Here is a 20520-nt window from a genome sequence, read left to right as displayed (position 1 = left end):
TCATGTTAAAAGATGTTCAAAATCATTAATCAGGGATATGCAAATCAAAACCACAATGAGATGCCTCTTCACACTCATTAGCATGATTATAATTAAAAAATGGACAGTAGCAAGTTTTGGTGAACATGTGGAGAAGTTGGAATCCTCACACTTTGCTGGTGGGAAGGTAAAAAATGGAAGCCTCTTTGGAAAAACATTTGGCAGGTTTTTACAAAGTTAAACCTAGAGTGCCCATAAGACTCAGTAGTTTCACTCCTAGGTATATACCCAGGAGAAATGAAAACATACATCCACATAAAAACCTGTACATGGATGTTCGTAGCAGCATTATTCATAATAACCAAAAAGTGGAAACAACCCAAATGTTTTTCAACTGATGAATGGATAAATAAAATGTGACTTATCCCTATGATGTAATATTATTTAGCAATAAAAATAAACAAAATACTTATACATACTATAACACAGATGAACCTTGAAAATATTATTCTTTGTGAAAGAAGTCAGTCATAAAAGGCTGTAGTTTATGATTGCATTTATATGAAGTGTCCAGAAGAGGCAAATCTATAGAAACAGAAATAAGAATGGTGGTTGCTCAGGGGCTGGGTGTGGAAATGGGAGAATGGAGAGTGGCAGTCGATGCATATGGCATATATTTTAGTGGGGACAACAGTGTTCTAAATTTAGACAGTGGTTACGATGGCACAATTCTGTGAATATACTAAAAACATTGAATTGTACACTTTAATTGGGTGAATTATATGTTACGTCAATTATATCTCAGTAAAAATAAAAAATAAAGTTACCATAATTAAGAATTGATATTGACAAAATAGAGAAATCAATGCAACAGAGAGTTCAAAAATAGCTATGAATATGTATGGGAATTTAGTATGTGATAAAGTTGCATGCATAAAGGAAAAAACTTCAGCTCTGAGGAAAAACATACTCATGTGTCTCCTCTCTCTACATGCAACGTTGCTCACACAGAACACTGGCAGTCACCAAGTGTGTGTAGATTTCCCCGCACCAAGCAATTCTACCACACCAGCTACGTGTCCTACAATTGAAAACACACACACACACACAGACACACACACACACACACACACACACACACACACACACACTCAGAGGCCAGTTGCAAGTGTTTCTGACCACCCGGCTATAAATCGGAGGTTTCCACAACTTCCTTCTCAGGTTCCATTAATTTGCTAAAGTGGCTCACAGAACATAGGAAAACAGTTTATTTACTAGATTGCAGGTTTGTTTGTTTTTATAAAAGTATAACTCGGGAACGGCATAGGGCAGGGTATGTGGGAAGACTCTCTGAGCTTCCATGCTCTCTGGGTATGCCATCCTACCGGCATCTCCAGGTGTTTCCCAATCCAGAAGCTCCTGGAACCCCATTCTTCTGCGTTTTCATAGAGGCTTCATTATGTAGGCATGATCGATTAAATCACTGGCCATTGGTGATTTTATTTATTTATTTATTTATTTATTTATTTATTTATTTATTTATGCTGCATTGGGTCTTCGTTGCCGTGCACGGGCTTTCTCTAGCTGTGGCGAGCAGGGGCTGCTCTTTGTGTTGGTGCACGGCTTCTCGTTGCTGTGGCTTCTCTTGTTGCAGAGCATGGGCTCTAGGCATGTGGGCTTCAGCATGGGCTCTAGGCATGTGGCACGCAGGCTCAGTAGTTGTGGCTCGCGGGCTTAGTTGCTCCGTGGCATGCGGGATCTTCCTGGACCTGGGATCAAACCCGTGTCCCCTGCCTTGGCAGGTGGATTCTTAACCACTGCGCCACCAGTGAAGCCAGCCATTGGTGATTGATTCAACCTCTAGCTTCTCTCTCCTCCCAGGAGGTTGCGGGGGGTGGAACTGAAAGTTCCAACCTTCTAATCACATGGTTGGTTCCCCTGGCAACCAGCCCCCATCCTTAGGTTATCTAGGGTCTTTCCAAAAATCAACTCATTAACATAAAACTCAGATGTGGTTGAAAGGAATTTTGACACCCATTTCACCTTTATCACTCTGAAGCTATTTCGGGAACTGGGAGCAAAACTAAATAGTATAACAAAAAATGCCTTTATGACTCTTATACGGGAAATTACAAGGGTTTTAGGAGCTATGTGCCAGGAACCATGGGTGAAGATCAAATATATATTCCTTATTATAAATCACAATGTCATACAATATGCCAAATCAATGTATAAAGATAGATTATCTCATAAATAGTTTTTAAATAACTGGCTATACATAAGAGGAAACAATATAACTAAGTCCCTGCCATATTGCTTATATCAAACAAATTCTAGATTGATCAGAGTCATAAAAGAGGAAGATAAAGAGGGAGGAGATATAGGTATACATATAGCTGATTTACTTCATTGTACAGCAGAAACTAACACAACATTGTAAAGCAATTTTACTCCAATTAAAAAAAAAAGCACCAGAAGAAAAAGGGAATTCAAGTGTTTTATAATCTTGGAGCAAGGAAAGTACGACACAAAATCTAGAAGTCCCAAAGCAAATTATTGATAAATTTGATTACCTAAAAAATTTTTGTTTCTAAGAATGTAGTCAGAAGGCAAATGACAAATTGGCAATAATGATTTGCAACATGTATGACAAAGTGATTGTTTCCATAATTTGCAAAGGACTGTAATAAATCACTATGGAAAATGTGGACAATGTAATATAGAAATGGGCACATGAAAAGGCAGTTCACAGAAAAAGAAATACAGGTGGCTTATAAGCATATGAAAAAATGCTTAATCTTATTTAAAATTAAAGAAATACACAGTAAAATAAGTTGATAATGCTTACCATTGGAAAGGTACGGGGAAATAGGCACTTCTGCTGTTCATGGTAGTTTACACAAGTTGGACTCTTTAGAGAGCAATTTGATAACCCTTGTCTAAAAATAGTTGTACATACCCCTTTACCCATCAAATTTATTTCTAGGAGTTTATTGAGTAGATATACTTGAATGTGCATGCAAAGATATAGAAGTACACATGTAAGGATGTATATTGTAGTATTGTCACTAGTAGAAAAAAATGCAAATAACCTATAAATCTTAGCAGTAGGGGACTGGTTAAATTCATTTACAATGGATAAATTAATTCATCTAAACAATGGAGTGCTATGCAACTGAAAAAATGTGATGTGGAAAGGTGTTAAGAGACCTACTATGAATGAAAAAATAAGTTATATACTATAATCCTATTTGAATTTAAAATTGTATATAATATATATTTATATAAATAAAATTTTTATTATATAAAATATAGTTTTATTATATATAAAATTATATATTAAGATTTCTATAATTATAAAGTGAACTCTGAATAAAACGTACCTATGAGGATTGAGTTACCTTTTCTTTCTCTCAATTGCTTGATTTTTTACTACAAGGATAATATAGATAAACTCAAAGAATTTAATAGAATACTTAAATGTTTAATAATTAGAAGTAATGATTAAAAATAACTTTACAATGTATTATCACATATATATAATTGGTGCTTTATAAATACTATGTTTTTCAGATAAACTTTGATTGGTGCCCATTGGTAATAATATATTCCATTTTGACTCTTTTACTTATTTAATTTTTTAATAACTAAAATTTGGTGTTTCTTTTTCTATGGATATGAATCTTACGTCAATCAGTGAGTCTGTACTTTGATAATATCCAGAAATCTTCATTTGGGCCTCTTTGCTCAATTGGTCCTCATAGTGTTTCCTAACACATTAACAATATGCATGCTTATTTGCCATGGGAAAGTGTTTTTTGTTTGTTTGTTGGCTTGTTTTATTTGCAGTTTTTCAAAAATCTAATTGAATTTTGAATGTAATAGGTACACATAATACAAGATTTCAAAGATAAAAGGTTATACAGTGAAAAGTAAAATTTCTTTCTTCCCAACCTTTGGCCGCCAAGATTCTCTTCCCAGAGGCAACCCTAGTTACTACTTTCTTGTGATTCTGTGTAGCGATTCTCTCTACATTTACAGATATGCACACATACACACACACATGAATTTTACACAAATAGTAAAATGGTAGCATATTAAATATACTGTTCTCTTTTTTCCCCCAATATTAACTTGTTTAATATGACGACATTAAAAAGCATGTTACTAATGATATGCTAATGCAGAAAATTTAAAGTCTTGTTTTGTTTTTGTTTGTTTGGTTTTACTTCCCAACTCAGAGGGCTTTCAGTTGGACATTGGATCGTTTATTTTATAGTAGAACATACCTTTTCCACCTCCTCTTTTGTTTTTAACTCCAAGATATAGCTTAGAGATCTTTCCATATTAGGATATGAAGAAGAGCTTCCTGCTTCTATTTAAAGTCATTGTGGATGAATCCTAATTGATTTAACAATCTTCTGTTGATGGCATGTTGGTAGCATGTTTAATATGATATTTAACTCTTATTTTATCTACTCAGTATTGTCTAGGTGCTGGGGATACATTGACGAGGACAAAAAATAAAAGACCATATTTTTATTGAGCTTGAATTCAATGAGATAGACATTAATAAAAGACCTACTCAAATAAATGTGGAACTACAACTCTAATAAGTGCTGAGAAGATTCTAATAGAGGGAATTGATACACTCAGGGAGTAAAAGATAGCTTTTCCAAAAAACTGATAATTGAACTGATGTCTAAAGAAAGAATTATTAGTTTTGCATATTTTACAGATGAATTTTGTCCTGTAATATCTATATCCATTTCTTCTGTTTCTATAAGCATTCCTTTACTGGTGCCTCTATCTCGTCAGCTTTTAAACATGCTTAAGTTTCTCACTTATTAAAAAAACCAAAACTCTTCTCCATCCCTACTCTTCTTTCCAACTACTGCCCTTTATCTCCCCTTCTCTTCTTACCAAAAAAAGTGTTGTCTAAACTTCCCGTTTCCATTTACTTATCTCTCACTAAATTAAGACAAAAAACTACAGGCTTACTCCTCCTTTGACCTGTTCTAGTCTGGGTTGTAACAGATTTCATCATGGTCACCAGTGACTTCCATGTCCGGTGAACACTTGTTAGTCTCCATTTTGCTTGAATATTCTGTGACATTGGACATGGGACAGGTGACATTGAAATGTTTTTTTAATCTTGGTTTTCATGACATTATCCTCTTCTGTTTTTCTTCCTCCTTTTCCAGTCTTCTTTGCTGACTTTTTCTTTTCTAAGTATTAAATTCTGGAGTTCCTTAGACTTTATCCAAGGCTCTTTTCTCTTCCCATCAAACACTCTCAAGACAAGCTTCACATATCCCTAGATGATTCCCAAGCCTATATCTGACTTCTCTTCTGAGCTTTATACCAGTATGTCCAGCTGCCTCCTGTATTTTTCTACTTTATTTGTTCTTTGTTAATTAAAATATATTTAGGGTCTGTTATTTGCCAGGTATTCTACTGGTGCTGGGAGTCTCGTAAAGGTATTTTAATGGAATATGATCAAAACGAATTTATGATTTACAGTCCCTGCCAAAAACAAGCAAACAAGTAAATAAACAAACAGAAATAGCCAAAATAAGACCTTTTCTACTTCCGTTGTTCTCACTTAAGTACTGAAATACGCCCAATTCTTCTAGTCCAAAACCTTGGGATCAGTCTTTTTAAAAAAAATTTATTTTATTTATTTGTTTTTGGCTGTGTTGGGTCTTCGTTGCTGCACGCGGGCTTTCTCTAGTTGCGGTGAGCGGGGGCTACTCTTCGTTGAGGTGCACGGGCTTCTCATTGTGGTGGCTTCTCTTGTTGCGGAGCACGGGCTCTAGGTACGCGGGCTTCAGCAGTTGTGGCTCGCGGGCTGTAGAGCACAGGCTCAGTAGTTGTGGCGCACGGGCTTAGTTGCTCTGTGGCATGTGGGATCTTCCCGGACCAGGGCTCTAACCCGTGTCCCCTGCATTGGCAGGTGGATTCTTTTTTTTTCTTTTTTTCTTGTATCCTTAGTGTATTGTATCTATAGATCATATTGGCAAGAATTGATATCTTAACAATATTGAGTCATTTGACCGTTGAAATGGTATATCTCTCCATTTATTTAAGCCCTTTAAAATTTCAGCAATGTTTTGAAGTTTGTAGTACACAGGTCTTGCACCTTTTTTGTCAGATTTATTCCTAACTATATCATATTTACTTATAATATTATAAGTGGTATTTAAAAAATTAAGTTTCTTATTATTCACTTCTACTATATAGAAATAGAATTTCAATTTTGATGTTATATTCTACAGCATTGCTAAACTCACTTATGATTCTTGTAACTTTTTGTGGATTACATCAGATTTTCTGTATAAATGTTTCTTTTTTGTTGTTTTTTTTTCACACACACACACTGTATTTTATTTTTACAAGAGATAAATAAACTGACACCAAACATTGTAAATGGATGGCCACAACAAAAGCAACAGTGATTGCAATTACCAAACACGAAACACACTCATACTATGTCATAATATTGACATTCATTCCAGTAATCCTCCACTGTAACAGGTCCTTTACTTTGCAGTGAAAATTGATTTGTATATTTTTTGCCTCTGAGTCCTTGTGGGATTTTTTCTTTTTAATTCAAACAGAAAGTCACAAAAATTATAATCATCCTCATCAGTTCACTCAGTCCCATGTAATTAATTTTTTTTTTCTCATCTTGATCTTTTTTTTTTTTTTTTAACTTTTGGGTTTATTTATTTATTTATTTATTTATGGCTGTGTTGGGTCTTCGTTTCTGTGCGAGGGCTTTCTCTAGTTGCAGCAAGCGGGGGTCACTCTTCATCGCGATGCGCGGGCCTCTTCACTATCGCGGCCTCTCTTGTAGCGGAGCACAGGCTCCAGACGCGCAGGCTCAGTAGTTGTGGCGCACGGGCTTAGTTGCTCCGCGGCATGTGGGATCTTCCCGGACCAGGGCTCCAACCTGTGTCCCCTGCATTGGCAGGCGGACTCTCAACCACTGCGCCACCAGGGAAGCCCCTCATCTTGATCTTTTGTTAGCACTTTTATGAATTCATCAGTTTTCCATTAGAGTTCTGAAGCTGCTTATTCATTCAGTTCAGCAATATAGTCAGTTACCAGAGACCTGTACTTGTCAGAGTCTTTTCCATGAATTCCTTGAAGATGAAACCCTTTTATAGGAACAGTTTTGCAAAAGCATCAGAGTACACCCAGAACTGTCTGTAAATGACAAAAGACTTAAAAATGACCACGGTTAAAGATTTGATGAAAGTTCACAATAATGCAATTGACAAGGAAATTTAGTTATTTCTGAGATACACATTTTAAAGTAATAACTAGAATTATGACTTATAACATTATACGAGAACATGTAAGATTTTTAGACATTTCATGTAATGTCTGAAACATTTATATTAACATATTTCCATACAAATAACCCAAAGAAAGTTTAGTATTAGTTGTTTTTTGTTTGTTTGTTTTTTTTTTATACTGCAGGTTCTTATTAGTCATCAATTTTATACACATCAGTGTATACATGTCAATCTCAATCGTCCATTCAGCACACCACCATCCCCACCCCACCGCAGTTTTCCCCCTTTGGTGTCCGTACGTTTGTTCTCTACATCTGTGTCTCAACTTCTGCCCTGCAACCCGGTTCATCTGTACCATTTTTCTAGGTTCCACATACATGCGTTAATATACGATATTTGTTTTTCTCTTTCTGACTTACTTCACTCTGTATGACAGTCTCTAGATCCATCCACATCTCAACAAATGACTCTATTTCGTTCCTTTTTATGGCTGAGTAATATTCCATTGTATATATGTACCACATCTTCTTTATCCATTCGTCTGTCGATGGGCATTTAGGTTGCTTCCATGACCTGGCTATTGTAAATAGTGCTGCAATGAACACTGGGGTGGATGTGTCTTTTTGAATTATGGTTTTCTCTGGGTATATGCCCAGTAGTGGGATTGCTGGGTCATATGGTAATTCTATTTTTAGTCTTTTCAGGAACCTCCATACTGTTCTCCATAGTGGCTGTATCAATTTACATTCCCACCAACAGTGCAAGAGGGTTCCTTTTTCTCCACACCCTCTCCAGCATTTGTTGTTTGTAGATTTTCTGATGATGCCCAATGAGGTGATACCTCATTGTAGTTTTGATTTGCATTTCTCTAATAATTAGTGATGTTGAGCAGCTTTTCATGTGTTTCTTGGCTATCTGTATGTCTTCTTTGGAGAAATGTCTATTTAAGTCTTCTGCCCATTTTTGGATTGGGTTGTTTGTTTCTTTAATATTGAGCTGCATGAGCTGTTTATATATTTTGGAGATTAATCCTTTGTCTGTTGATTCGTTTGCAAATATTTTCTCCCATTCTGAGGGTTGTCTTTTCGTCTTGTTTATGGTTTCCTTTGCTGTGCAAAAGCTTTGACGTTTCATTAGGTCCCATTTGTTTATTTTTGTTTTTATTTCCGTTACTCTAGGAGGTGGATCAAAAAAGATCTTGCTGTGATTTACGTCAAAGAGTGTTCTTCCTATGTTTTCCTCTAAGAGTTTTACAGTGTCTGGTCTTACATTTAGGTCTCTAATCTATTTTGAGTTTATTTTTGTGTATGGTGTTAAGGAGTGTTCTAATTTCATTCTTTTACATGTAGCTGTCCAGTTTTCCCAGCACCACTTATTGAAGAGACTGTCTTTTCTCCATTGTATATCTTTGCCTCCTTGGTCATAAGTTAGTTGACCATAGGTGCATGGGTTTATCTCTGGGCTTTCTATCTTGTTCCATTCATCTATGTTTCTGTTTTTGTGCCAGTACCATATTGTCTTGATGACTGTAGCTTTGTAGTATAGTCTGAAGTCAGGGAGTCGGATTCCTCCAGCTCCGCTTTTTTCCCTCAAGACTGCTTTGGCTATTCGGGGTCTTTTGTGTCTCCATACAAATTTTAAGATGATTTGTTCTAGTTCCGTAAAAAATGCCATCGGTAATTTGATAGGGATTGCATTGAATCTGTAGATTGCTTTGGGTAGTATAGTCATTTTCACAATAATGATTCTTCCAATCCAAGAACATGGTATATCTCTCCATCTGTTGGTATCATCTTTAATTTCTTTCATCAGTGTCTGATAGTTTTCTGCATACAGGTCTTTTGTCTCCCTAGGTAGGTTTATTCCGAGGTATTTTATTCTTTTTGTTGCAATGGTAAATGGGAGTGTTTCCATAATTTCTCTTTCAGATTTTTCATCATTAGTGTATAGGAATGCAAGAGATTTCTGTGCATTAATTTTGTATCCTGCAACTTTACCAAATTCATTGATTAGCTCGAGTAGTTTTCTGGTGGCATTATTAGGATTCTCTATGTATAGTATCATGTCATCTGCAAACAGTGACAGTTTTACTTCTTCTTTTCCAATTTGGATTCATTTTATTTCTTTTTCTTCTCTGATTGCATGGCTAGGACTTCCAAAACTGTGTTGAATAATAGTGGAGAGAGTGTACATCCTTGTCTCGTTCCTGATCTTAGAGGAAATGCTTTCAGTTCTTCACCATTGAGAATGATGTTTGCTGTGGGTTTGTCGTATATGACCTTTATTATGTTGAGGTTGGTTCCCTCTGTGCCCACATTCTGGAGAGTTTTTATCATAAATGGGTGTTGAATTTTTTCCAAAGCTTTTTCTGCACCTATTGAGATGATCATATGGTTTTTATTCTTCATTTTGTTAATATGGTGTATCACATTGATTGATTTGCATATATGAAGAATCCTTGCATCCCTGGGATAAATCTCACTTGATCATGGTGTATGATCCTTTTAATGTGTTGTTGGGTTCTGTTTGCTAGTATTTTGTTGAGGATTTTTGCATCTATATTCATCAGTGATATTGGTCTGTAATTTTCTTTTTTTGTAGTATCTTTGTCTGGTTTTGGTATCAGGGTGATGGTGGCCTCATAGAATGAGTTTGGGAGTGTTCCTTCCTCTGCTATTTTTTGGAAGTGTTTGAGAAGGATGGGTGTTAGCTCTTCTCTAAATGTTTCATAGAATTCACCTGTGAAGCCATCAGGTCCTGGACTTTTGTTTGTTGGAAGATTTTTAATCAGAGTTTCAATTTCATTACTTGCGATTGGTCTGTTCATATTTTCTATTTCTTCCTGGTTCAGTCTTGGAAGGTGATACCTTTCTAAGAATTTGTCCATTTCTTCCAGGTTGTCCATTTTACTGGCATAGAGTTGCTTGTAGTAGTCTCTTAGGATGCTTTGTATTTCTGTGCTGTCTGTTGTAACTTCTCCTTTTTCATTTCTAAATTGATTGATTTGAGTCCTCTCCCTCTTTTTCTTGATGAGTCTGGCCAGTGGTTTATCAATTTTGTTTATCTTCTCAAAGAACCAGCTTTTAGTTTTATTGATCTTTGCTATTGTTTTCTTTGTTTCTATTTCATTTATTTCTGTTCTGATCTTTATGATTTCTTTCCTTCTGCTAACTTTGGGTTTTGTTTTTTCTTCTTTCTCTAGTTCCTTTAGGTGTAAGGTTAGATTGTTTACTTGAGATTTTTCTTGTTTCTTGAGGTAGGCTTGTATTGCTATAAACTTCCCTCTTAGAACTGCTTTTGCTGCATCCCATAGGTTTTGGATCATTGTATTTTCATTGTCATTTGTCTCTAGGTTTTATTTTTGATTTCCTGTTTGATTTCTTCAGTGATCTCTTGGTTGTTTAGTAATGTATTGTTTAGCCTCCATGTGTTTGTGTTTTTTATGTTTTATTCCCTGTAATTCATTTCTAATCTCATAGTGTTGTGGTCAGAAAAGATGCTTGATATGATTTCAATTTTCTTAAATTTACTGAGGCTTGATTTGTGACCCAATATGTGATCTATCCTGGAGAATGTTCCGTGCGCACTTGAGAAGAAAGTGTAATCTGCTGTTTTTGGATGGAATGTCCTATAAATATCTATTAAATCTATCTGGTCTGTTGTGTCATTTAAAGCTTCTGTTTCCTTATTTATTTTCATTTTGGCTGATCTGTCCATTGGTGTAAGTGAGGTGTTAAAGTCCCCCACTATTATTGTGTTACTGTCGATTTCCTCTTTTAGAGCTGTTAGCAGTTGCCTTATGTATTGAGGTACTTCTATGTTGGGTGCATATATATTTATAATTGTTATATCTTCTTCTTGGATTGATCCCTTGATCATTATGTAGTGTCCTTCCTTGTCTCTTGAAACATTCTTTATTTTAAAGTCTATTTTATCTGATAAGAGTATAGCTACTCCAGCTTCCTTTTGATTTCCATTTGCATGGAATATCTTTTTCCATTCCCTCTCTTTCAGTCTGTATGTGTCCCTAGGTCTGAAGTGGTCTCTTGTAGACAGCATATATATGGGTCTTGTTTTTGTATCCATTCAGCAAGCCTGTGTCTTTTGGTTGGAGCATTTAATCCATTCACGTTTAAGGTAATTATCGATATGTATGTTCCTATTACCATTTTCTTAATTGTTTGGGGTTTGTTTTTGTAGATCCTTTTCTTCTCTTGTGTTTCCTACTTAGAGAAGTTCCTTTAGTATTTGTTATAGAGCTGGTTTGGTGGTGCTGAATTCTCTTAGCTTTTGCCTGTCTGTAAAACTTTTGATTTCTCCATCGAATCTGAATGAGATCCTTGCCAGGTAGAGTAATCTTGGTTGTAAGTTATTCCCTTTCATCACTTTAAGCATATCATGCCACTCCCTTCTGGCTTGTAGAGTTTCTGCTGAGAAATCAGCTGTTAACCTTATGGGAGTTCCCTTGTATTTTATTTGTTGTTTTTCCCTTGCTGCTTTCAATAATTTTTCTTTGTCTTTAATTTTTGCCAGTTTGATTACTATGTGTCTCGGCATGTTTCTCCTTGGGTTTATCCTGTGTGGGACTCTCTGCGCTTCCTGGACTTGGGTGGCTATTTCCTTTCCCATGTTAGGGAAGTTTTTGACTATAATCTCTTCAGATATTTTCTCTGGTCCTTTCTGTCTCTCTTCTCCTTCTGGGACCCCTATAATGCGAATGTTGTTGCGTTTAGTGTTGTCCCAGAGGTCTCTTAGGCTTTCTTCCTTTGTTTTCATTCTTTTTTCTTTATTCTGTTCTGCAGCAGTGAATTCCACCATTCTGTCTTCCAGGTCACTTATCCGTTCTTCTGCCTCAGTTATTCTGCTATTGATTCCTTCTAGTGTAGTTTTCATTTCAGTTATTGTATTGTTTATCTCTGTTTGTTCTTTAATTCTTCTAGGTCTTTTTAAAATATTTCTTGCATCTTCTCGATTTTTGCCTCCACTCTTTTTCTGAGGTCCTGGCAGGCGGATTCTTAACCACTGCGCCACCAGGGAAGCCCAGGAATGAATTTTTATAAGCAAGATCTACAATGAAAGGGAAACGGCATCTTGATACATGAAAGTTTTGTTAAACAAGATTTAAAAATTTTTAAATCAAAGTGTTTTAGACTAAATTCTTTCAAATGTTCAAACAAAAACAAAAAGCAACCTGTACAGTCTCCATAATAAAATGTGTCCTTGTACACTTGTCCTGGGCACTTTGAAAATGTCATAATTTTAGAAATTTGAGTGATAGAGGCAGCACTAAAAGGTTTCGTGAACCCTTTTTTCCCAAAAAAGAATACTTTCGGTAAAACACTTTACCCTTTTATCTGACTATACATTTACATTTTTGTTTTTCCATAAAAAGATTTACATTAACACTGTATTTTTACTGTAAAAAAATACATTTAGAGATATTTAACTTCCTGAGTGACTTCAGTCATACATCGAACATGATTTAATGAGCAAATTCTAAAATTTTATAATGAAATAGCAAGTGTAGATGTATACCTGTATGCTCACTTATGATAAAACTCAAGATCATGTCACAGAACTTGCACTTAAGTTCTCTAAGGAGTTAAATAATATGATTTATCCCCAAACTTGACCAAAATGTTTCCTCAAATGTTAGTAAAATGAATCACTGAATTTATATTTTCTCATTTATTAACAAAATACTGAGTCATTTCAGGCTGTCAACTTGAATGTTTTCCATTATATATACCAAAAATCTGATTCCCTAACAAGAAACTTCTTGCAATACAAAAAGATAACAGATAATTAAAATATTTGCTTCATAATACAACTAATCAATATAATACATCCGTTCCTCAATTGTCTAAAATGGTTAGGAATTGTGGCACTTTCTTTTGGATAAAACCCTTTCCTCTTCTTAAAACCCTGAGGCGAAAGGTTATTAATGTAATAAAACTAGAACCACAATTCTTCTCATTTCTGTATTGGACTGCAGTTAGGTTTAAAAATTTTTTTAAAGAAATGTAGCAACTTGTAAAGATGCTCTATAGAGTTTTTTTAAGAAAACATTCCCAGAAAAACTTAAGAAAAAGGGCCTAGAAAGACCCTATGAAAACATCCTTTTAACACTTGTTAGTGTCGAGCTGAGCACCATTTTCCATCTCTACCACTGTCTCCTCTGTTATCATAGTCATGGCTCCAGCCATCGTGATTTCTCTCTTCATAGAAGAAATCATCTCTGTTTCCTCTGTAATGATGGTCAGACCCGTGATCAGTGTAAAGCTGTTCACGGCTACAATGTCTATCCACTATGTAGGGATGAGAATTCTGACTTTTTGCCGTGATAATGGTGTATCTTGGCGCCACTGGGAGGTTGAAGACTGGTTAAAAGTATGATTATGTGACTGAACTGATGGGGAAAATCCTGGTTGATCCAGATGTGGAGAACTAAATTTCCCTCCATATGACATCTTTCTCAAAACACTGTTCATCACTGCTTGTCTCTGAAAATTTTCTGAAGAAGAAAAAGATCTTTGAATTATCGGTGCTGATGGAGTCATGTTATCCACTGTCCTTTCATACCTGCTAGGAGATGTGGAAGTAGGGCTTGAACTTCCAACATGATGCTGGGGATATGACAGACTCACCTCCTGTGAGGCACGGCTACTTCCTGATCTAAACTGAATTTTGATGGGCCTTCCATAAAGTTTGATTCCGTTAAGCAGATTTATGGCATAAGGAACAGATACTTCATGTTTGAAATTCACAAATGCAAACTGCTTTGGTTTACCATCCTTATCTTTTGGAATTTTCACTTTTATTACTGGCCCAGCCTGGTGGAAAAGCTCAAAAAGCAGCTCCTCTGTCAGTTTCGTTTCAAGGTTGCCCACAAAGAGAGTACAATCCGCTTCGGCTGCTACCGCCTCCATCTCAGCATCGCCCCCTCCCGAAAAAGTGGGATCAGTCTTGACTCCTCATTTTATCTGATCACTTTTCCAATCTCATCTAATCCAGTCCAATCCAATCCAATCCAATCCAGTCAATGTCATCTAACCCAGTGCAGTGTTACCAAGGTTGGCCATTCTACCTTCTAAGTATACACCCCCCCCAACATCCTTCAGTGCATACACCCCACACCCCTTTTGCTCTGCTAAGACCCTAATCTAAGCTACCATCACCTCTTGAGTAAACTGCTCCAGTTTCTTCTGACTGGTCATACTGCATTCACTTTTGACCACCATCTGGCAATTTGCTACATGACTGCAAGCGTGATCTTTTAAAGTTTTCCTTAATTTCTCTGTGTCTCTGTTTCCTTATCTGTAAAATTGGGATAATGATAGCCCTTCCCTCATAGATTTGTTGTGAGGATAAAAAGAATTATTATGTTAAAATATTGAGAATAGTGCCAGGCACTAAGACCTCAGTAAATTGTTATTGAGACCTTACACAGTGTTGCATTAAGCCAAGTAAAAGGTATGATTACGACAGAAAGAAGTTTATTAATAATAGATTTGAATGGAGTAATTATTAGCTCGTTTATACTTAATTGTGCTATATGTGTTCACATAAAAAATCTGCAACTCTTATAATGCGTGACCTTATTATGTGTAATTTTTTTCTTAATTAAAAGGCTAAGAAGCACCAGGCTTTTCTGGTAGAGACATGTGAAAATAACGTGAAAGAGTTGGAATCAATCTTGGACAGCTTTTCTGTGTCTGGCCAGTGGACATCAGGTTAGTTGAAGGTATAAAATGACAGATGCATCTGTCAATGTTCCAAAGTCACTGCATTTTGGGAATTCTGCAGATGCCTCTTATAGTCCCTCATCTCAACATGTTTTGATTTGATGACATGATAAGAGCAGTTCTCACAGCAGTCAGTTGGCCTAGCTGGCTAAGAAAGGGTGACGGACTGTGGACCTGCTGTTGTCCTCCCAGAACTTGATTTACAAGTGTTGGTGTCTGTATGATTGGACAGACAAGGGCTCACTTGCTGTGTTCTGAATCCAACTGAGAAAAAAGTCCTTACAGTATACCTGCAAGGGGAACAGATGTTTCCATCAAACCGAGCCAAATTCTGAGGCAACCTTCAGCAACTTAAAGGTCATGCATTCAAAAGGTTATGTAGGACACAGGCTGTAACACAGTGCATATTCTACACTATTGCTTTCTAGGCTGGTTTTCTCCTTGATTTCCTACTACCGTATACATACTCTCCAGATAAAAGTGTTTAGGTAAAATGTTTTGGTTTTAGTATTAGCCCACTTAATATGATAAAGAACTATAAAGATTATATATTGGGTAGGCATATTTTGGGAACTAGCAAAAGCATTAGTTGGCTAATGAGTTCCGTCCATTCCATGATTTCTACTTCCTTAATTTTTTTGTGTGTATGCCATTATGTGTGCTATAGTAGCTTTGACTTAAATACTTTCACTTTTCTACCTGTTTTCTTTTGCCATGCTGTCAGCCTCAAATTATTTAGTTGCTTTCTAACTCAGTTATATTTTTCAAAAAAACATATAAAATTAAATTCCTTACACCTTAAAATAGCTTGAAGACTCTGTTTTTCTAAAGGAATCAAACAGATATTTGGCAAATGAGTTCTTTAGGAAACACTTAAGTTCAGGAAAGTTTGTTGTCCTCAAAAAAGCAGAAAGATATGAACAAGGCCTATTTTCACATTATGGATCTGCAGATTTCTGTTGGTGAACCATTAGAAATTTAGTGTGATTTGCTATTATCTATTTTTAACTTTGTTTTTATTTAAACTTTTTCTAAAAGCATTAGTGTTTCATGGTTTGTTACTGTGGAAAAATCAAGGTGTATACAAGTGACATAAAAATATAGATATCCACTTTTTAATTGTATTTGCTAAAGCTTTGGGGTATAAAATTTTCTTTTGCAGTGTTACTGTTTTATTATTGAGATGTATCATTGTTTAATGGTTTTAGGATCTTTAAAAGTTGTTAAATTATTATCATAGCATATCTTAATGCTTCAATATTCAGAGTTGAATTAGAAAAGCTAAGAATAATGAGGTCATGTCTCCTTTGAGGTTTAAAATTAGTTGATAATAAAGCAACTCATAAGTTATTACTAAACCTATAGAAAAAGAATTGTCTGCAGTGGAAGTGGAGAGTCTTAACCATTGGACTGCCAGGGAAGTCCTAGTAACAATCCTTTTTGAATGTCCTAGTTTCCCATATATATATTCACATCCTATATATTACAGAGAAAGTGTTCCTGGGAAAGGGACTGTGTGCTGAATAAGTGATTTTTGTACTGTTATAGTGGTCTTTGTTTCCATATTGTGCTGGTTATTCACTTTTTACTTGCCCTAGAATCATTCTCCTATGGTCTCTGTTTTGCCTTGTAGAGGCTGACCTCTGTGGACTGCATGATCTGGGCTCCTTTGCCCTCTGGCTTTGGGGTTGGAATTGGACAGTGGGTGCACCAGCAGGAGATTAAGAGGGTGGAGGAAGAAAGGAAAGCAAAGAAAGTCAGGGTGTTTATTTCCCCTGCTCCCTCTGCTCCAGTGCATTCCTGGCGGTGGTTTCATTTTTGGCAGTTACAGCTTCTTGTCAAGTTGGGTCCTCTTCCGCAGCTGTGGCTTGTGTTGGACTATGGTAACAACGTTCCTTCCAGTTGACCCCCCTAAGCCATGGTACTGGTTTTCCAGTCTTGCTGGTTCTGGTGCCTCATCATATCTTTTTGGTTCTCTTAACCTGTTCACATTTCTGTAAATATCTTCATTAAATTTTCTTCCAGTGAACTCTTCTGAGTATGCCATTTCTTCCTGCTGATACCCTGACTCATTCACATACCTGCTTCAGACTTGATTTTATTTTTGCTCTTGGCTTCCATGAAATAGCCCTGTATAACTATAACGGACTCCCTTTCTGCTCATACCACCTCAGGTTGGGTTTTTGTTACTTAACAAAGAGGGATATAGTTAATAAACCTTATTGCTCAACATTTTATGGAAGCGCCTGAACAATTGAGATTGCCTTACTGCATCAGACCTGGCTTCAACTACACAAAGATGACCAAATAATTTGTTCCCCTGAAATGAAGTAATTAAAAAACTTATCTTAGGATAATTCAAGGGTGTGTGTGTGTGTGTGTGTGTGTGTGTGTGTGTGTGTGTGTGTGAGATTGTTTATATAAACATGTATATATCTCATAGTATATATGTCTTTAAGAAAAAATCTATTTCAAATAGAAATATTCTTACTATGTGATGGTAGCACAGCTTTAGAATTTGTTACAAAATTAATTTTGTTACCTTGGAAAGGGTTTTCCAGAGAGATCCTCTGTTTTGTAGTTATGGCAAGTAGGCCATAGTACCTTACCCCCTTTTATTACCTCTTCATACCTTTCAGTTCAATATATACTCTACCTACCGCCCCCACCCCCCTCCATTTCAGGAAAAATAATCCATGGTAGAAATTTAGAGGGATGGTTACAAATTTTTCTTTTTTTTCTTTGACTTGCTCTTTAAGATGGTAGGAATGAAAGCTAATTTTCTGAATGAATTTTAGTCCAGAGTTGACAGCAGTTGCCAGGTGTTCTATTTCCTGTCTTCTTCAGATTTTGTGGTCTTCTACATGAAGAGATCTTTCTGAAGCAAGAGTAACTCATCAGTTTATCTTCATGTAGCAGATAAGGCGAAGTTTCAGTTAGTCTAAGACATTCAGGAATTTATTTACTTAGAGGATTTAACTTGATCTTTACACCAGAAATCAGTGTGACAGTTTACACCTTGTTTCCTAGTGCCTCCCACACCTCCTCCCCCTCTTCTGCTTCCACCTTGTTCCCCTTCGGTCTCTTTCTCTAAAGCCATCAGAATGAGCATTAGAAAACCTAAATTAGAGCATGTCATTCCTTTCCTGTAAAGCTTGCTGGGCTCTGCGCTTTGCTAAGAGTAGAAACTGAAGTGCGGGCAATGACTTGCAAGACCCTACGTGGTCTACCCCTATATTTATCGCTTCTTTGTCCTCACCTCCTACTACTCTCCCCATCCCTCTCCCTGTTTGGGCCACTCTGTCCTCTGGCTGTTTCTTGACCATACCAAGCAAGCTCCTGCCTTGGGGGCCTTTGTGTTGACCATTGCTTTTACCTGAAAAGTTCCTCACCTAGATATATCAGCATAGCTCTCTTTCTTATCTTCCTTGAATCTATGCTCAAATCTCACCTTCTCCTTGAAGCTTACCCACCACCCAGTCCCATGCTGCTTGCCTCCCTACCTCTCTCTCCCTTTTCTGCTCTACGTTTTATCCCATGGCACTTATTGGTGTCCAACATTTCTAACAGACTATGTGGTGCATTTATTATTATATCTGCGTTGTCAGGGTTCTCCAGAGAAACAGAACCAATAAGATATATATAGATACACATAAGAGGAGATACATTATAGGAGTTGTTGCACATGGTTATGGAGGCTAAGAAATCTCGTGATCTGTCCTCTGCAAGCTGAAGAACCAGGAAAGCCAGTGATGTAATTCAGTCTGAGTCCAAAAGCCTAAGAAACTGGGGGCCACTGGCATAAGTTCTAGAATCTAAAGGCTCAAGAACCAGGAGCAGGATGTCTGAGGGCTGGAGAAGATGAAAATCCCAGCTTAAAAAAAAAGAGAATTTTCCCTTCTGCCTTTTTGTTCTGTTGGGGTGGGAGGAGGAGGGGATAGGAGTAGGGGGTGGATAAGGGAGGCCAATGGATTGGATATCGCCCTCCCACATTGGTGAGGGCAGATCTTCTTTACTTAGTCTACTGATTCAAATGCTAATCTGTTCCAGAAACACTCTCACAGACACACCCAGAAATAATGTTTTACTAGCTATCTGGGCATATCTTTAGCCCAGTCAAGTTGGCACATAAAAGTAACCATCACAATATCCAAGCTCCATGAGGGCAAGGATCTTTGTCTCTTTTATTTACTAAAGGATTTTAAGCAGTTAGAATAGTACTTGGCACAAAGGAGGCACTCGAGTATTTATTGAATATGAATGAATGAAAAAGCATGAATGAATTGATAGGTTGAAGTTCTATTTTAAATTATAGTTTTTGAGGTTGTAAAGGTAGTCATGGAATCTCTTTCAAAATTTTAGCAGCCCTTTGGGTAGTAATCCATAAGGAGTCACCAGGAAGATTGACTTTCCATCTTCATTGGAAAAGATGTACAGTCTTTCATGGGTTATAGAAATGTCACCTTGATTGCCTACTTTTATTAGACAAGGTAGCCTCAATTTACTCAACTAGGGACATTTATTTCCTATTTCTGCATTCTACTTTCCACTAAAACTGACACACTACAGCTGCTCATATTTCTTTTGATGGAAATTCTTAGAGTGTGTATGGGGAGAAATCCTTTCCCACTTTGAACCCATGTAGTCTTTCTGCCTCAAGTGTTTCTTCTACTATAGTTTTACCTCTGCCTGAGGATGTTAGCAAACATATAGAATGTGACTTTTCCTTCATTAGGTTCATGAAAGAAAGTTTTTCTTCTGACTCAATCTTGGATCCTCCTTAGGGTGCTTGACTTTTGTGTCGACTGAGACAGAGCCCCTCCAACCCTCTTCAACCTTTCCTTCCTTGAGGAAATCATTTGTAATACTCTAGATGTATTCTTTTTCTTTCTACTGGAGAGGCTGAAGCACCCTAGGAAATAATAGCAACAGCATTTGATGCCTTTAGGTATGTGCATATCACCCAGGAATTGGGCAATTTCAGGGACTGTTTTAGGAAAATCAGGACAACAAATGGTACTTTTCCTCTCCTTGCTCCTCCTTTCTATCCTTAGTAAAGGATTATTGCCTAGATCTAGTATCTTCTTGAGAATTTTAATTGTCCTTGTGAACCCTGTGGCTGGTACCTTTTAATTAGAGGTTCATGGTTTACTGAGAAGTTGAGGATGCCTGCAGCACACAGGTCTCCTTTGGTGTCACTTGCCAGTTTCTTCTCTCTTGCTTCCCTCACCTCCCAATTCACTGAGGTTTACAAACCAAATGTGTCCTAATTCATCATGCTTACAGCTTTGGTTTGTGAAATCCAAAGAAGTGACTGCACTAAGAGGGCTCAGCATTTCTAATGAGATCATTAACTAATCACATGATCATTAAAAAATCACTTCTCATTTTGTGGCTGAGAAATCAGGAGTCCCAGGAGAGGCAGTCTGACTCCGAAGGCCTGAGAAACAGGAGACCCTGGTGTAAGTTCCAGTCTGAGGCTGAGTCCAAAG

General features: G+C 36.8%; 1 protein-coding gene and 1 pseudogene across 9 annotated transcripts in view; one reads left to right on the top strand and one right to left on the bottom strand.

Annotated features, from left to right (window-relative positions):
- Positions 1 to 20520, top strand: part of CCDC171 (coiled-coil domain containing 171) — a 363351-nt gene that overhangs the window by 104138 nt on the left and 238693 nt on the right. For all 9 annotated transcript variants that reach the window (XM_057549252.1, XM_057549250.1, XM_057549256.1 and 6 more), the window contains one exon: positions 14914 to 15016. In XM_057549252.1, the coding sequence (XP_057405235.1) occupies positions 14914 to 15016 (103 nt within the window). The remainder of the gene's footprint in view (positions 1 to 14913; positions 15017 to 20520) is intronic.
- LOC102998518 (RNA-binding protein 7-like) lies at positions 13416 to 14232 on the bottom strand (annotated as a pseudogene).

This window comes from Balaenoptera acutorostrata, chromosome 6, assembly GCF_949987535.1.
Source record: "Balaenoptera acutorostrata chromosome 6, mBalAcu1.1, whole genome shotgun sequence".
Classification (NCBI taxonomy): Eukaryota; Metazoa; Chordata; class Mammalia; order Artiodactyla; family Balaenopteridae; genus Balaenoptera; species Balaenoptera acutorostrata.
Note: the sequence above shows the minus strand (reverse complement) of the source record. Positions and strands in the feature narration are given on the sequence as shown.